We start from the raw sequence: 14,190 nt of genomic DNA, 5'->3' as shown, positions 1-14,190 counted from the left end.
GCATGCCAAATCGCATCAATGTGAACCTAGGCTCAAATGAGTTAACGCCCAAACGCTTGGCGCGCCTAAATGCGTCTAGCTGTGTTACATGCATTTACAAGCATCAAGCATTTCTTCTACCAGGAGGAAAGGCAAAAACGTACAGTGTGCATGATGTGTTTCATGACTAAGCCTATTTTTGAAATTTGGTGTTTACAAGTTAAAATCCATATTTTTTGCTAGAAAATTACTTAGAACCCCCAAACATTATATATATATTTTTAGCAGAGAATCTAGAGAATAAAATGGCGATTGTTGCAATATTTTATATCACACGGTATTTGTGCAGCGGTGTTTTAAACGCAAATTTTTGGGAAAAGGGACACTTTCATGAATTAAAAAAAAAACAAACAGTAAAGTTACCCCGATTTTTTTGTATAATGTGAAAGATGATGTTACGCCGAGTAAATAGATACCAAACATGTCACGCTTTATAATTGCACGCACTCGTGGAATGGCGACAAACTACGGTACCTAAAAATCTCCATAGGCGATGCGTTAATTTTTTTTTTACGGTTACCAGGTTAGAGTTACAGAGGAGGTCTAGTGTTAGAATTATTGCTCTCGCTCTGACGATCGCGGCGATACCTCACATGTGTGATTTGAACACTGTTTACATATGCGGGCGCGACTTCTGTATGCGTTTTCTTTGCTGTGCGAGCTCGCGGGGACGGGGGCGCTTTAAAAAAATTTTTTTTCTTATTTATATTTATATTTATAAATTGTGTTTAAAAAAAAAAAAAAAATTTTGATGACTTTTATTGCCGTCACAAGGAATGTAAATCTCCCTTGTGACAGTAATAGGTGGTGACAGGTACTCTTTATGGAGGGATCGGGGGGGGTCTAAAAGATTTCGGCGATTCTGAATACTGTGTATTTTTTTAAAACCGACGCCATTGGCAGCCGAGTAAACGGGAAGTGACGTCATGACGTCGCTTCCATGTTTACGATTAGGAGGCTGGAACGAAGCCGCTCACAGCTTCGTTCCAGTCTGTCCCCAGCCGCCGGAGGCAGCCGATTGGTCATCAGGCCTCCTGATGGAACGGTAGGCCCGGTAAGAGCGCCAGAAGGCGGCGGGAGGGGGGCCGTCCCCTCCCGCTCCCCCGGTATAACAGCCGAGCGGCTTTTAGCCACATCGGTTGTTATACCAGGAAAGCCGATTGCCGGCTCTAAAAAACAGTACCGGGACGATGCCTGCAGCTGCGCGCATCATCCCGGTATAGCCCCCGAAAAACCGAGTACACACATCTGCGTACGCTCGGCGGGAAGGGGTTAAACCCTAAGCAAACATTTTTCATATTTCAGGTTGCTAACAGATTTGATGGCTGCATTTGTTTTCTTTTTTAGCCTTTCTTTCCTTTATTTTCATCTGGTGATCTGACTAGTAAGCCTGTTGTTTTTCAACAGAACAAGCTCTTCTGCACACGTAGCAATTGGAGTGTTGAGACAAACCATTTACCACTGATAGGGGTGTTTACAATGATCAGCTTTTATCTATGTAAAACCTTTATCGGATAAAGGAAAATGACTGTTACTGCTTGTGTAGCTGCAATGTGAGCTGGAGTTTGGTTTCTTCAGTATCTATGCCTATATAAATCTGCAGTACATCTGATGCCGCGTACACACGAGCGGAATTTCCATCAGAAAAATCTTGGATGGTTTTTCCGACGGGATTCCGCTCAAGCTCGCCTTGCATACACACGGGTCACGCAAAGGTTCTCTGAACTTCCGACCGTCAAGAACGTGGTGACGTACAACACCACGACGAGCCGAGAAAATGAAGTTCAATGCTTCCGAGCATGCGTCAAATTGTTTCCGCGCATGCGTGATTTTTTTGCGCGTCTGAATTGCGTACAGACAAACACATTTTCGTATAGGAACTTTCCCCCGACCGAAAAATAGAGAACCTGCCCTCAATCTTTTGCTGACTGGAATTCCGCCAGCAAAAGACAGACGGAGCATACACACGGTGGCATTTTCATACTAAAAGCTCTCGTCAGAGTTTTGCTGGCGGCATTTCCGATCGTGTGCATAACACTCCCCTCCCCCCAGACTAGCAATGCTGCGGTCCAAAGGTGCCCCCTGTGCTCCTTTATCCAGAGTAGGGGGGTGCTCTGATACAGGAGGTGTGTAGCTGGTCAGACGATCAACAGACAAAAACAGAACAGACAAAAAAAAAAAGAAAACTAATGCAGCCACCACATCTAATGATTGGTAGGCTGCAATATATTACATTTTTGGTTTTTGGGTTTAATAACTCTTTGAAGCTGTTAACCATGAAGACAATACTGGAAAAAAAGGAGGGGGGGGGGCGGAATGTAAGGTAGGGTGACCAGGCATCCCCGGTTTCCCCGGACCAGATCTGTCCCCGGTTTTGTCCCCAAATTCAGGGGCGGCACCAGATACTATGTTCTAATACACGGGTTCATTTGCATCTTTGTTAATATTATTGTATGGAGGGGGTTTCACCATTGTTTGCATATTAACCACTTCAATACCGGGCACTTATACACCTTCCTGCCCAAACCAATTTTCAGCTTTCAGCGCTGACGCAGTTTGAATGACAATTGCGCGGTCATCCATCACTGTACCCAAACTACATTTTTAGCATTTTGTTCCCACAAATAGAGCTTTCTTTTGGTGGTATTTGATCACCTCTGCGGTTTTTATTTTTTTGCGAAACAAATAAAAAAAGACCGAAAATGTTGGCTTTTGTTTCTGTTTAAAAATTTTGTAAATAAGTAAGTTTTCTCTTTCACTGATGGGCACTGATAAGGCGGCACTGATGGGCACTGGTAGGCGGCACTGATGGGTGACACTGATATGCAGCACTAATCGGCATTGATAGGCGGCACTGATGGGCACTCATGGGTGGCACTGAAGGGCACTGAAAGGCTGCAAAGATGGGTTCTTATGAGTGGCACTGATAGGCGGCACTGCTGGGCACTGATAGGCGGCACTGATGGGCATTGATACGTGTTACTGATGGGCACTGATACGCGACACTGATATGAGGCACTGATAGGCATCCCTGGTGGCACTGGCAGTGGTAGGCATTGTGAGTGGGTACTGAATGGCAGCTGCCTGGGCATTGATTGGTATTTCCCTGGGGGTCTAGGGGGGCATACCTGGTGGTCTAGTGTGGATGGCCATCCTGTTGGTCCTGGGCGGGATCCGAGGGGGGGCTGTGCTAATAAACAAACAGCACAGACCCCCCCCCTGTCAGGAGAGCAGCCGATCGGCAATCCTCTACTCTTGTCTGTCAGACGCGAGTGAGGAAAAGCCGATCACCGGCTCTTCCTGTTTACATCATGATCAGCCGTGATTGGACACGGCTGATCACGTGGTAAAGAGTCTCCATCAGAGACTCTTTACCTAGATCGGTGTTGCGGGGTGGCAGACTGCCACCCCGCAACAACGATCGCTGCGCCCCTCCTGAGGACGTCATATGACCCCCAGGGAGGATATTGAAACCACTTTGCCGCCGTCATTCTGCTATATGGCGGGCGGCAAGTGGTTAAAGCTCTGCAATTTCTCAATATGTTTGCAGAGGGGGTGACACCATCACTACTATATTGCAATACATTGGTTGATTTGCACTGGGTTTTCAAGCCCAACTCATGGCACCAGAAAAAAAAAAAATGCCCTTGCAGTGATGTTATCTCTCGTCATGCAAGGGTTAAATGCTTGTTAAGTGTAGGAGTAGATGAATAAGAGGTCATACTTACCGTATCCTTCACTCAGGCAGGATCCATGCTGTGCTACCCGCCCCCCACAGCCTCATGATTAGGGTGTTCTAGCCAGAGGTACAATGCAGGACCAATAGACCTTCATTATACATAAGAATGGTGAGGGGCCTTCCTTAACCTGGAATCAGAACCGGGCTACCCCTAGACTTAACAAGCATTAATCCATGTAAAGGTTTTTTTCTTTTGTAATTTCTGCTGCTTAACTTTAACCACTTACAGACCGGAAGATTTTCCCCCTTAATGACCAGGCCATTTTTTGCGATATGGCACTGCGTCGCTTTAACTGGTAATTGCGCGGTCGTGCGACGCTGCTGTACCCAAATAAAATTGACGTTTTTTTTTTTTTTCTCCACAAATAGAGCTTTCTTTTGGTGGTATTTGATCACCTCTGCGTTTTTTATTTTTTGCGCTATAAACAAAAAAAGAGCGATAATTTTGAAAACAAAAAGAATATTTTTTTTACTTTTTGCTATAATAAATATCCAAAAAAAAAAAAAATGTCTTCATTAGTTTTGCCCAATGTCTATTCTTCTACATATTTTTGGTAAAAAAAAAAAAAAAAAAATCGCAATAAGCGTATGATTGGTTTGCGCAAAAGTTATAGCGTCTACAAAATAGGGGATAGATTTATGGCATTTTTATTTATTTATTTATTTATTTTTACTAGTAATGGCAGCGATCTGCGATTTTTTTTTTTTGCGGGACTGCGACATTGCGCCAGACAGATCAGACACTTTTGACACTTTTTCGGGACCATAAAATATAAAAATGCATTGATTACTGTGTAAATGTCACTGGCAGGGAAGAAAATAACACTAGGGGGCGATCAAGGGGTTAAATGTGTTCCCTAGGGAGGTGTTTCTAACTGTGGGGGGGGGAGGGGACTGACTGGAGGAGGAGAGAGATCGCTGTTCCTAATCACTAAGAACAGCAGATCTCTCTCACCACCCCTGTCAGAATGGGGTTCTGTCTGTTTACATTGACAGATCCCCGTTCTGGCTCTCTTTCCTGCAACGGCGGAAACATCGTGGCCTCCAGCCACGCGCATTGGGTTCCTCCCCACCGCTGTGCAGTGGGCGTAACTGCTATGGCTCCTAAAGGAGACAAAATACACCTACGGCGATTTGGGGGAACGTGCCAGCCTGCCGCAGTATAATGACGGCAGATGGTCGGCAAAGTGGTTAAAGGCTAAAGTCACTAAATTCAGCCAAAAGCAAAAACAGAAAGATCAGCACAAGGGACATAAGTGACAGTAGGATGTGTCCCTTGTGCTGCTTCCTCTTCTGTTAGTAGTAATCCTCCTCCTTCTCCTGCCCACTCCCACTGCCATGATCTTCTGGGGTTACTAGAACTGCCTGCCCATTCCTTCCCCGTTCTATTCCTAGAAGGCATACTACAGATTCCATACCTCCCAACTTTTTGAGATGGGAATGAGGGACACCTATCAGCAAAAGTATGGAGGCATAGGACACACCCCCTTGCCACACCCCCTTAAAGGAGAATTGTACAAAACAAAAACAAGATTGGTTAAACCCACAAGTGCTTTTTTACCACTACTATTTCTTTATATTGGCTTTTGGAATTTACAAATGCAGCAATTTAGAAATCAGATGAAAGGTTTAGTGCTGGAAAACACTTTTTGAAAGATAAAAAGTGCATTTTATATACAACTATATAGATCAGACCAAAATGAGGGACAAATGAGGAGGAAAGAGGGACAGAGGGACATTGCTCCAAATCAGGGCACTTTCCCTACTCCTCCGGAACTGTCCCTGACAGACGGGTATCCTGTCCCTACACTGCCACCCGCAAAAATGTGCGCCAATCCCAAGAGAAAGGGTCTGAAATAGACCCTGCCTGACCCAAGATGGCCACCAAAGTCACATGGGGAGCCAGCATCCAATCAGCTGCCTCCCTGTGTTCCACTTGACTTCCTCCCCCATCCCCATTGCCACTGTGGATGATTGTTACCTGCAGTGGATAATATACACTCACCGTCCACTTTATTAGGTACACCTTGCTAATACCGGGTTAGGCCCTCTTTTGCCTTCATTCTTGGTGGCATAGATACAACAAGGTGTTGGAAACATTCCTCAGAGATTTTGGTCCATATAGTGACATGATGGCATCATACAGTTGCTGCAGATTTGTCGGCTGCACATCCATGACGCGAATCTCCCGTTCCACCACATCCCAAAGGTGCTCTATTGGATGAGATGTGGTGAGTGTGGAGGCCATTGGAGGACAGGGACCTCATTGTCCAGTGGTGAGATGATTGGAGCTTTGTGACATGGTGCATTATCCTACTGGAAGGAGCCATCAGAAGATGGGGACACTGAAGTCATAAAGGGATGGACATGGTCAGCAACAATACTCAGGTAGGACGTGGTGTATAAACCATGATCAATTGGTACTAAGGGGCCCAAAGTGTGCCAAGAAAATCTCCCCCCCACCATTATACCCCCACCACCAGCCTGAACCGGAGATACAAGGCAGGATGGATCCATGCGCCAAATTCTGACCCCACCATCTGAATGTCGGAGCTGAAATCCAGACTCATCAGACCAGGCAACGTTTTTCCAATCTTCTATTGTCCAATTTTGGTGATCTGTGCAAATTGTAGCCTCAGTTTCCTATTCTTAGCTGACAGGAGTGGCACCCGGTGTGGTCTTCTGCTGCTGTAGCCCATCTGCTTCAAGGTTGGATGTGTTGTGCATTCAGAGATGGTATTCTGCATACCTTGGATGTAACGAGTGGTTATTTGAGTTACTGTTGCCTTTCTATCATCTCCAACCAGTCTGCCCATTCTTCTCTGACCTCTGACATCAACAAGCCATTTTCCTCCACACAACTGCCGCTCACTGGATATTTTCTCTTTTTTTGGACTATTCTCTGGAAACCTAAGAGATGGTTGTGCGTGAAAATCCCAGAAATACTCAGACCAGCCCGTCTGCCATCAACAACCATGCCATGTTCAAAGTCGCCTAAGGCCCCTTTCACACTTGTCCTGCGACTTGTGATTGCAAAGTCGAATGACAAGTCGTTCCCCATGATTTCCAATGAGTACCATTCATAGCTGTGCAACTTCAAGTCGCAGCGACTTCAAAGCAGTCCCTGCACTACTTTGGTCTGACTTTAATGCGAGTTGAGGTCCATAGACTTCAAGTTTACACAGGCATTTCCTGAAATCGCATCAAAATCGCGGCAAAATTCGCGTCTTTCAAGTCGTGGCAGTGTGAAAGGGGCCCCCCTTTCTTCCCCATTCTGATGCTTAGTTTGAACTTCAGCAAGTCATCTTCACCACGTCTAGATGCCTAAGCCTAGGTTTCCACTATTGCGACCTGAAAGTCGCATTTTTTTGCCGCGATTTTTGCTGCAATTTTGATGCAACTGGAAACAGTGCCTGTGTATTCTGGAGGTCTATGGACCTCAAATCGCATCAAAAGTGGGACCAAAGTAGTGCAGGGACTACGCTAAAGTCGGTGCGACTTGAAGTCGCACAGATATGAACGGTACTCATTGAAAATCATGGAGTACGACTTGTCCAGTCGCATGACAAGTTGCACTAGTGGAAAAGTAGCCTAAGCTCTAGTTCACATTGATGCGAGTTGGCATGCGATTTGACATGTCAAATCGCATGCCAGATCGGCCGCTATTGCCCGCAATGGAACCTTCCGAATTGGTGCAACGGTGACTTTGCGGCGCCGCACCGATTCCCAAAAGTAGTTTCTGTACTACATTTGGAGATTTTAGGTGCAATTTCCATTGCAGCAACCCGCACAGATGTCTCTGAAATCGCCCTCCGTAGTCGGGACTGACATGCGGAAATGAAATCGTGCGAATTCAGCTGAACAGTCAGTGTGAACCTGGGCTTAGGCTCGGGTTTCCACTAGTGCGACTTGTCATGCGACTTGGGACTACAAAATCCAATGACAAGTCGCACCCCATGATTTCCAGTGAGTACCGTTCACATCTGTGCGACTTCAAAGTAGTCCCTGCACTATGTTGGTGCCACTTTGATGCGACTTGAGGTTCATAGACCTTAAGAATACACAGGCATTGTTTAAAGTCGCATCAAAATCGTGACAAAAATCGCGGCAAAATCGCGCGACTTTCAGGGCGCAATAGTCTAGCAATAGCCTTAGCCCTGGTTCACACTGACAGTGGGAATGAAATCAGTCCCGACTTCGGGGGGGAGCGACTTCCGAGACATCTGTGCGGAAGTCGCCAAAAGTAGTACAGGAACTACTTTTGGGAATCGGTGCGGCGCCGCAAATGCGGCATCGCATAGATTCGGACGGTGCCTTTTCCCGGCAATTGCCGCCGATTTGGCATGCCAAATCGCTCCAATGTGAGCCAGGGCTCAATGCTTTGAATTGCTGCCATGTGATTGGCTGATTAGCAATTTGTGTTACCAAGCGATTGGACAGGTGTACCTAATAAAGTGGCCGGTGAGTGTAGACTTCACCTGCCTACAGCTGCACTTTAAAATAAATACATATATTTTTGTACGGGAAAAAATGTGCACTTATTTTATTTCTTTTTGTTGCACTTTGCCTTCAAAGCATTGCACCCATGATCAGGGGGTGGCGGGTGCAATGTCAGGCTCCTGCATATATCTGCACCTCAGTATGGGTTTTCAGCTGGAGAAGTATCAATAGGCTGCCAGCGTGCTGATAGGCATTCCTGAACCTTGCACCCTGTTTGAATTGCAGGTCCCCGCCCTGGCCACGCCCGCTCTTTGCTTTTCCTCCCGGGAGGGGGTGGGGGATGTGAGTACTACCTATTCTCTGAGAAAAAAAAAGCCCCGATTTAAATAGAATGTCACTGTCCCTTTAATTCCTAGACTGTGCTCTGTACCTTTAAGTCCTTCTGTGGGCGGGGACAGCGGTCACATGGCCAGGAAGCCCAACGGTTTCTAACTGCAGAGAGAGGAGAGCCGGATCATTGTTTGAATCGACTGCACGGTTTCAGCTCTGTGCTTGGCTCTGAACAAAGAAAGAGATCTGAAGAAGGCAACGAATGACCCCAAAGAGCGGTGAGATCGTTGTTTGAACTGATACAAAGAAAGTTATCATTCGGGAGGGGGGGAGCCTGCAGACACGTTCTCGACCTTCCAAATCCATCGAGAGCTGCTACAAAGTCAGATCGGATCTGCAAACCGTCTTCAGAACCTTCAGACGTTTGAGATCTTGGAGTGTGGGCCTGGACCGGTTCTTTGAAAGGTGAGCCGGACAAGCGAAGCTCTGCTGACCCTTCTGTATATTATTCCTTTCCGTCTTGTTTAACAAAACAATGGCATCTGCTGATCTGATAGACGAGCTGAGCTGCTCCATCTGCCTGAGCATCTATACGGATCCGGTAACGCTGAGATGTGGACACAACTACTGCCGGGAATGTATTGACCAAGTGCTGGATACCCAGAAGGAGTCCGGACTTTATATCTGTCCGGAGTGCAGAGAGGAGTTCCGGGAGCGACCCGTACTGTTCAACGCCAGAGCTCTTCGGAACATAGCGGAGAAGTTCCTCATTCCTCAGCCCAATCAGGAAGAGACGGGAATCTATTGTACTGACTGTGTGGACTCTCCTGTACCGGCTATAAAGTCCTGCCAGCTCTGTGAAAGTTCTCTGTGTGTCAAACATTTGAGCGTCCATGACAAGTCACCAGAACACGTCTTATCCGATCCCGCCAACTCCCCGGGGAACAGAAAATGCTCCATCCATAAAAAGATTGTGGAGTATTACTGCCCCAAGGAAAGGGTTTGTATCTGTGTTTACTGTATTGCCGTTGGAGAACACAAAGGACACCGGGTGGAGAAGCTGGATGAGGCCATTGAGAAGAAGAAGAAGAAGCTGAGGAAAGATCTGGAGAAGTTGACCTCAAAGAAAGCATGGGCTGAGGAACAAGTCCAGAGTCTGGAGGAACGCAAGACAGACCTACAAGAAAAAGCAGCCGGTATAACAGAGAAAGTCGCTGCCCTGTTCAGAGATATCGGGAGAGAGCTGGAAGAACTCGAGAAGAGAGTCATGAGCGAGATTTCCAAGCAGAAGGAGAAAGTCGCACAGTCTGTGTCCAAGCTGATCCAACAGCTGGAGATACAGAAGGACGAGCTGTCCTGGAAGATGAGCCACATTGAGGAATTGTGTAACTCCACCGACCCAATGACCGTCTTGAAGGACCAGAACTCGGATGAGGAGGACATCTACCAAAGCAAACAGGAGGACAATACAGACACAAAGGTTCCAAGTGAAGATGATTTCCATGAGAATTCTATCACAGACAAGTTACACGAATTATCGGACTTTATAAAAGATCTTCACATCGGTACTGAGCAATCGGGTGTTTTACTTGATGAGGAAACCGCTTCCAATTATATACAGATTTCAGCGGATTTGAAAACGGCATCTTTGTCGTCGGTGAAGTTGTTCCGTCCAGAAAGTCCCAGAAGGTTTAAGAACTATCAGGTTCTAAGCAAGAGAGTTTTTTCTTCAGGGCGGCATTCCTGGGAGGTGGACATGAGTAATTCAACCAGCTGCAGAGTCGGGTTGTGTTACCCCAACATGGACAAGAAATCATATATTGGGGATAATAAGTTCTCCTGGTGTTTGCAAAAGGAATATAAGTATAATATTATGCATGTAAGCAAATGTATACCGTTTATTCCCAAACCTACCAGCTGTAAATTCAGGATCTGTCTGGATTATGAAGCCGGGCAGATCTCCTTTTATGAGCTGATCGACCCCATCAGGCACCTCCACACCTTCACCACCACCTTCATCAAGCCCCTCCATCTTGTGATCTGTATTTGGAATGGATCAATGAAAATTACCAACTAGGAATATATTGTGCTGAGTATTTCGTTCTCTGAAGTTTAGTGAGTTTTATCGGTCCACCCAATTCTAGTATTTTGGCATTTTGGCAAATGGTGGATTGTTTTAAAGTTTTATGTTGATGTTGGTATCTTATCCTTCTCAGGGATGTCAATTGTGGAATTTTTACAGGGGGCTCCTCTGCTTCTGTTAAATTCCTAATATATTCTACCCTGTTTCCCTGAAAATGAGACCTAGCATGATTGTCGGTGATGGCTGCAATATAAGCCCTACCCCCCAAATAAGCCCTAGTTAAAGTCCTTGTAGGTCTTATTTTCAGGGTAGGGCTTATTTTCGGGGGAACAGGCCAAATAAGCCCTAGTTAAAGTCCTTTGTAGGTCTTATTTTCAGGGTAGGGCTTATTTTCGGGGGAACAGGCCAAATAAGCCCTAGTTAAAGTCCTTGTAGGTCTTATTTTCAGGGTAGGGCTTATTTGGGGGGTAGGGTTTATATTGCAGCCATCACCGACAATCACGCTAGGTCTTTTTTTTTTTCGGGAAACAGGGTATATTACAGGGAATGCTATGGTGGGAGCAGGACAACCATTTTGTTGCAGGAAGAGTAAAGCCCCATACACACTATCAGATTTTTCTGCTGAGTTTTTCCATCAGATTTACCAAAACCATGTAGTGCAAGGGCCTGCCTGATTGCATACACATTGGAAATCCTAAGGTTTGACCTCCTATTATATGGTTTTGGTAAATGTGAAGGAAAAACTCAGCAGAAAATCTGATAGTGTGTATGGGGCTTGAGACTCCAAAGTTGGGCAGGCCAAACACGGTTTGAATCTTGGCTGGTTCAGCAGGAACCGGCCCGAGGTTCGAACTGTGTATGGACAGGCTGAATGTACCAAGATTGATCGATCAAACTGGGTACAACCAGCCTGCCGTGTTTTACCTGTGATTATCGCTAGCGGCAGCTATAGCCACTAGCAATAATCACTGTCTTCTCCCAGCGGGGATGACCTCCCCTGCCAGGAGAAGACAATGGCTCAGCAGGAGGGATTTCCACATAAACACTGTCTGTGTTGATGGGGGGAATCAAGTGAATTATTTTCCTACAACCTGTGGTTGGTCTAAATGGGGACAGAACTAAAATGGTGGAAAAAAATCATAACACTGAAGTCAGGGCTGCCATCAGTGGACCATACACATGTACGGGGCCCGGGTGCTATAGGTCAGTGGTCATCAACCCTGTCCTCCGGACCCCCTAACAGGCCAGGTTTGCAAGATAACTGAACTACATCACAGGTGATATCATTTGCTGCTCAGTGATTGCCGTATTCTAGTCTGCATCTCCCCAAGGTAATACCTAAAACCTGGCCTGTTAGTGGGCCCTGAGGACAGGGTTGATGACCACTGCTATAGGGAATACCACTCACCGTACAGATATCAGTGTTATACAGGGTTGGACTGACCATTCGGGTGTTAGGGGGTCTAAAATAGAGGTGGGTAGGTGTCAGGGGACTTATATAGAAGTAGGTATGGGGTCAGGGGTCTTATATAGAGGTGGGTAGGTGTCAGGGGTCTTATATAGAGGGAGGTAGGGGTCAGGGGGTCTAATATAGAGGGAGGTAGGGGTCAGGGGTCTTACATAGAGGAAGGTAGGTGTCAAGGGATGTTATATAGAGGTAGATAGGGGTCAGGGGTCTTATATAGAGGTAGGTAGATGTCAGGGGGTCTTATATAGAGGTTGGGAAGTCTAATATAGAGTTTGGTAGGTATTCAGAGATTTTAAATAGCGATAAGTAGGTGTCTAGAGTCTTATATAGAGCTAGGTAGGTGTCAGGGGGGTCTTATGTAAAAGTCGATAGGGGTTGGGGTCTTGGGGGGGGGGGGTCTTACTGTATATAGTGGTCGGTAGGTGTCAAGGGGTCTTATATAGAGGTCAATAGGTTCAGGGGGTCTTGTATAGAGGTCAGTAGGTGTCAGGGGGTCTTGTATAGAGGTCAGCAGTTGTCAGGGGTACTTATATAGAGGTCAGTGGGTATTGGGGGGGGTCTTACTGTATATAGTGGTCGGTAGGTGTCAGGGGGTCTTATATAGAAGTTGATAGGTGTCCAGGGGTCTTGTGTTGGTGGGGTCTTATATAGAGGTCAGTGGGTATTAAAGGGGGGTCTTACTGTATATAGTGGTCGGTAGCTGTCAGGGGGTCTTGTATAGAGGTCGGTAGGTGCACTATTAACTCGGAATACACTTTTTTTTATTTTCATATATTAAGTTGGAAGAGTGTTCAAATAAAATTGGGTGCACTGAAGGACTCGGTGAGATGGCCGGTGGGTGGATTTGGTGGGGCGGTCAGTGAGCGGGCCCTAGGAATGTTGGTGGTTCCGACCCGGGGGGGGGGGGGGGGTGTAGGCCTAAAGCTGTGTAAGGGGCCCCAAAATTTCTGATGGCTGCCCTGACTGGAGTCCTTGAGAGATACAGTACTCTGCAAAAGTTTTAGGCAGGTGTGAAAAACGCGGTAAATGAAGAATGACTTTAGAAATAGAAGTGTGAATAGTTTTTTTTTTTTTTTTTTTTTTATTATCAATTTTCCGCATCCCAGTTTATGTTTTCATGCATAGTTTGCTTAACTTGTTTTTAGGTCCTATGCATGAAAACGTAGGAACTGACTATAGGGCACTGATGGCGAACCTTGGCACCCCAGATGTTTTGGAACTACATTTTCCAGGATGCTCAACTACACTGCAGAGTGCATGAGCATCATGGGAAATGTAGTTCCAAAACATCTGGGGAGCCAAGGTTCACCATCACTGCTATAGGGGATACCCTACATATTTTCTTTTTCTTGGTCAAGGAAACACATACATGTCGGCTCTATTCTATAAACCTATTTGCAATTTTGTTTTTTGATTTATGACTTTGCATGTAAAGTACTGTAACCTCCATCAACCAATCATCATTTACCTTGTATTGTACCAACAGGCTCTAACCTGAGTAAGAGAAGATTTGATTGGATGATATAGGTTGTTGAACTTTAAATATTTTTTTAATTGCTCTGAAAATGTTGGTTAAACATCTTAATATGAAAGCTTACTTAAGATTAAGAAACATTTTCATTTATACTACTAACATGTATCTGTCATGTTATTATAGAGGCGATGGGTACATTGTCATTATAAAAAATAAAATTTAGTGATTTATTGTTTTTTCATCATTGCAATGAGTACCTGTCATGTATACACAGTGAGGTCAGATGTATAGGGGAAATGTGCCGGCATGGCCAAAAACAGGCAGCAGGGTATAGGAAGATAAGAGGAAGATAAGAGCTGCAATCAGTTCCCCTTCCCCGCTACTTACTGTATATTCTCGAGTATAAGCCGAGTTTTTCAGCACATATTTTTTTTTTTTGTGCTGAAAATGCCCCCCTCGGCTTATACTTGAGTCAAGCGCTTTTCTGCAGCAGAGAATTACATTTTCTGAACTGACTTTGGGGCCCCGTATCTCGGGGCCACTTGGTGCTATGAACCCCAAATTTGGTGTGCAAACCCAATCAAACTAGCACTACAACATATCCAAAGCTGGGGTTC

At 45.6% G+C, this 14,190-nt stretch overlaps 1 protein-coding gene across 1 annotated transcript; it reads left to right on the top strand.

Annotated features, from left to right (window-relative positions):
• Positions 1-8,666: 8,666 nt before the first annotated feature.
• On the top strand, positions 8,667-13,803 carry LOC141113621 (E3 ubiquitin/ISG15 ligase TRIM25-like). Its single transcript, XM_073606836.1, has one exon. It carries the CDS (start codon positions 9,084-9,086, stop codon positions 10,623-10,625), a length of 1,542 nt encoding a protein of 513 aa, XP_073462937.1. The 5' UTR covers positions 8,667-9,083; the 3' UTR covers positions 10,626-13,803.
• The last annotated feature ends 387 nt before the right edge of the window (positions 13,804-14,190 follow it).

Source organism: Aquarana catesbeiana, linkage group LG12 (assembly GCF_042186555.1).
Source record: "Aquarana catesbeiana isolate 2022-GZ linkage group LG12, ASM4218655v1, whole genome shotgun sequence".
In the NCBI taxonomy this organism is placed as follows: Eukaryota; Metazoa; Chordata; class Amphibia; order Anura; family Ranidae; genus Aquarana; species Aquarana catesbeiana.
Note: the sequence above shows the minus strand (reverse complement) of the source record. Positions and strands in the feature narration are given on the sequence as shown.

Excerpts from the sequence above, each read along its gene's own strand:
- LOC141113621 (XM_073606836.1), top strand. The coding sequence starts at position 9,084 with ATGGCATCTGCTGATCTGATAGACGAGCTGAGCTGCTCCATCTGCCTG.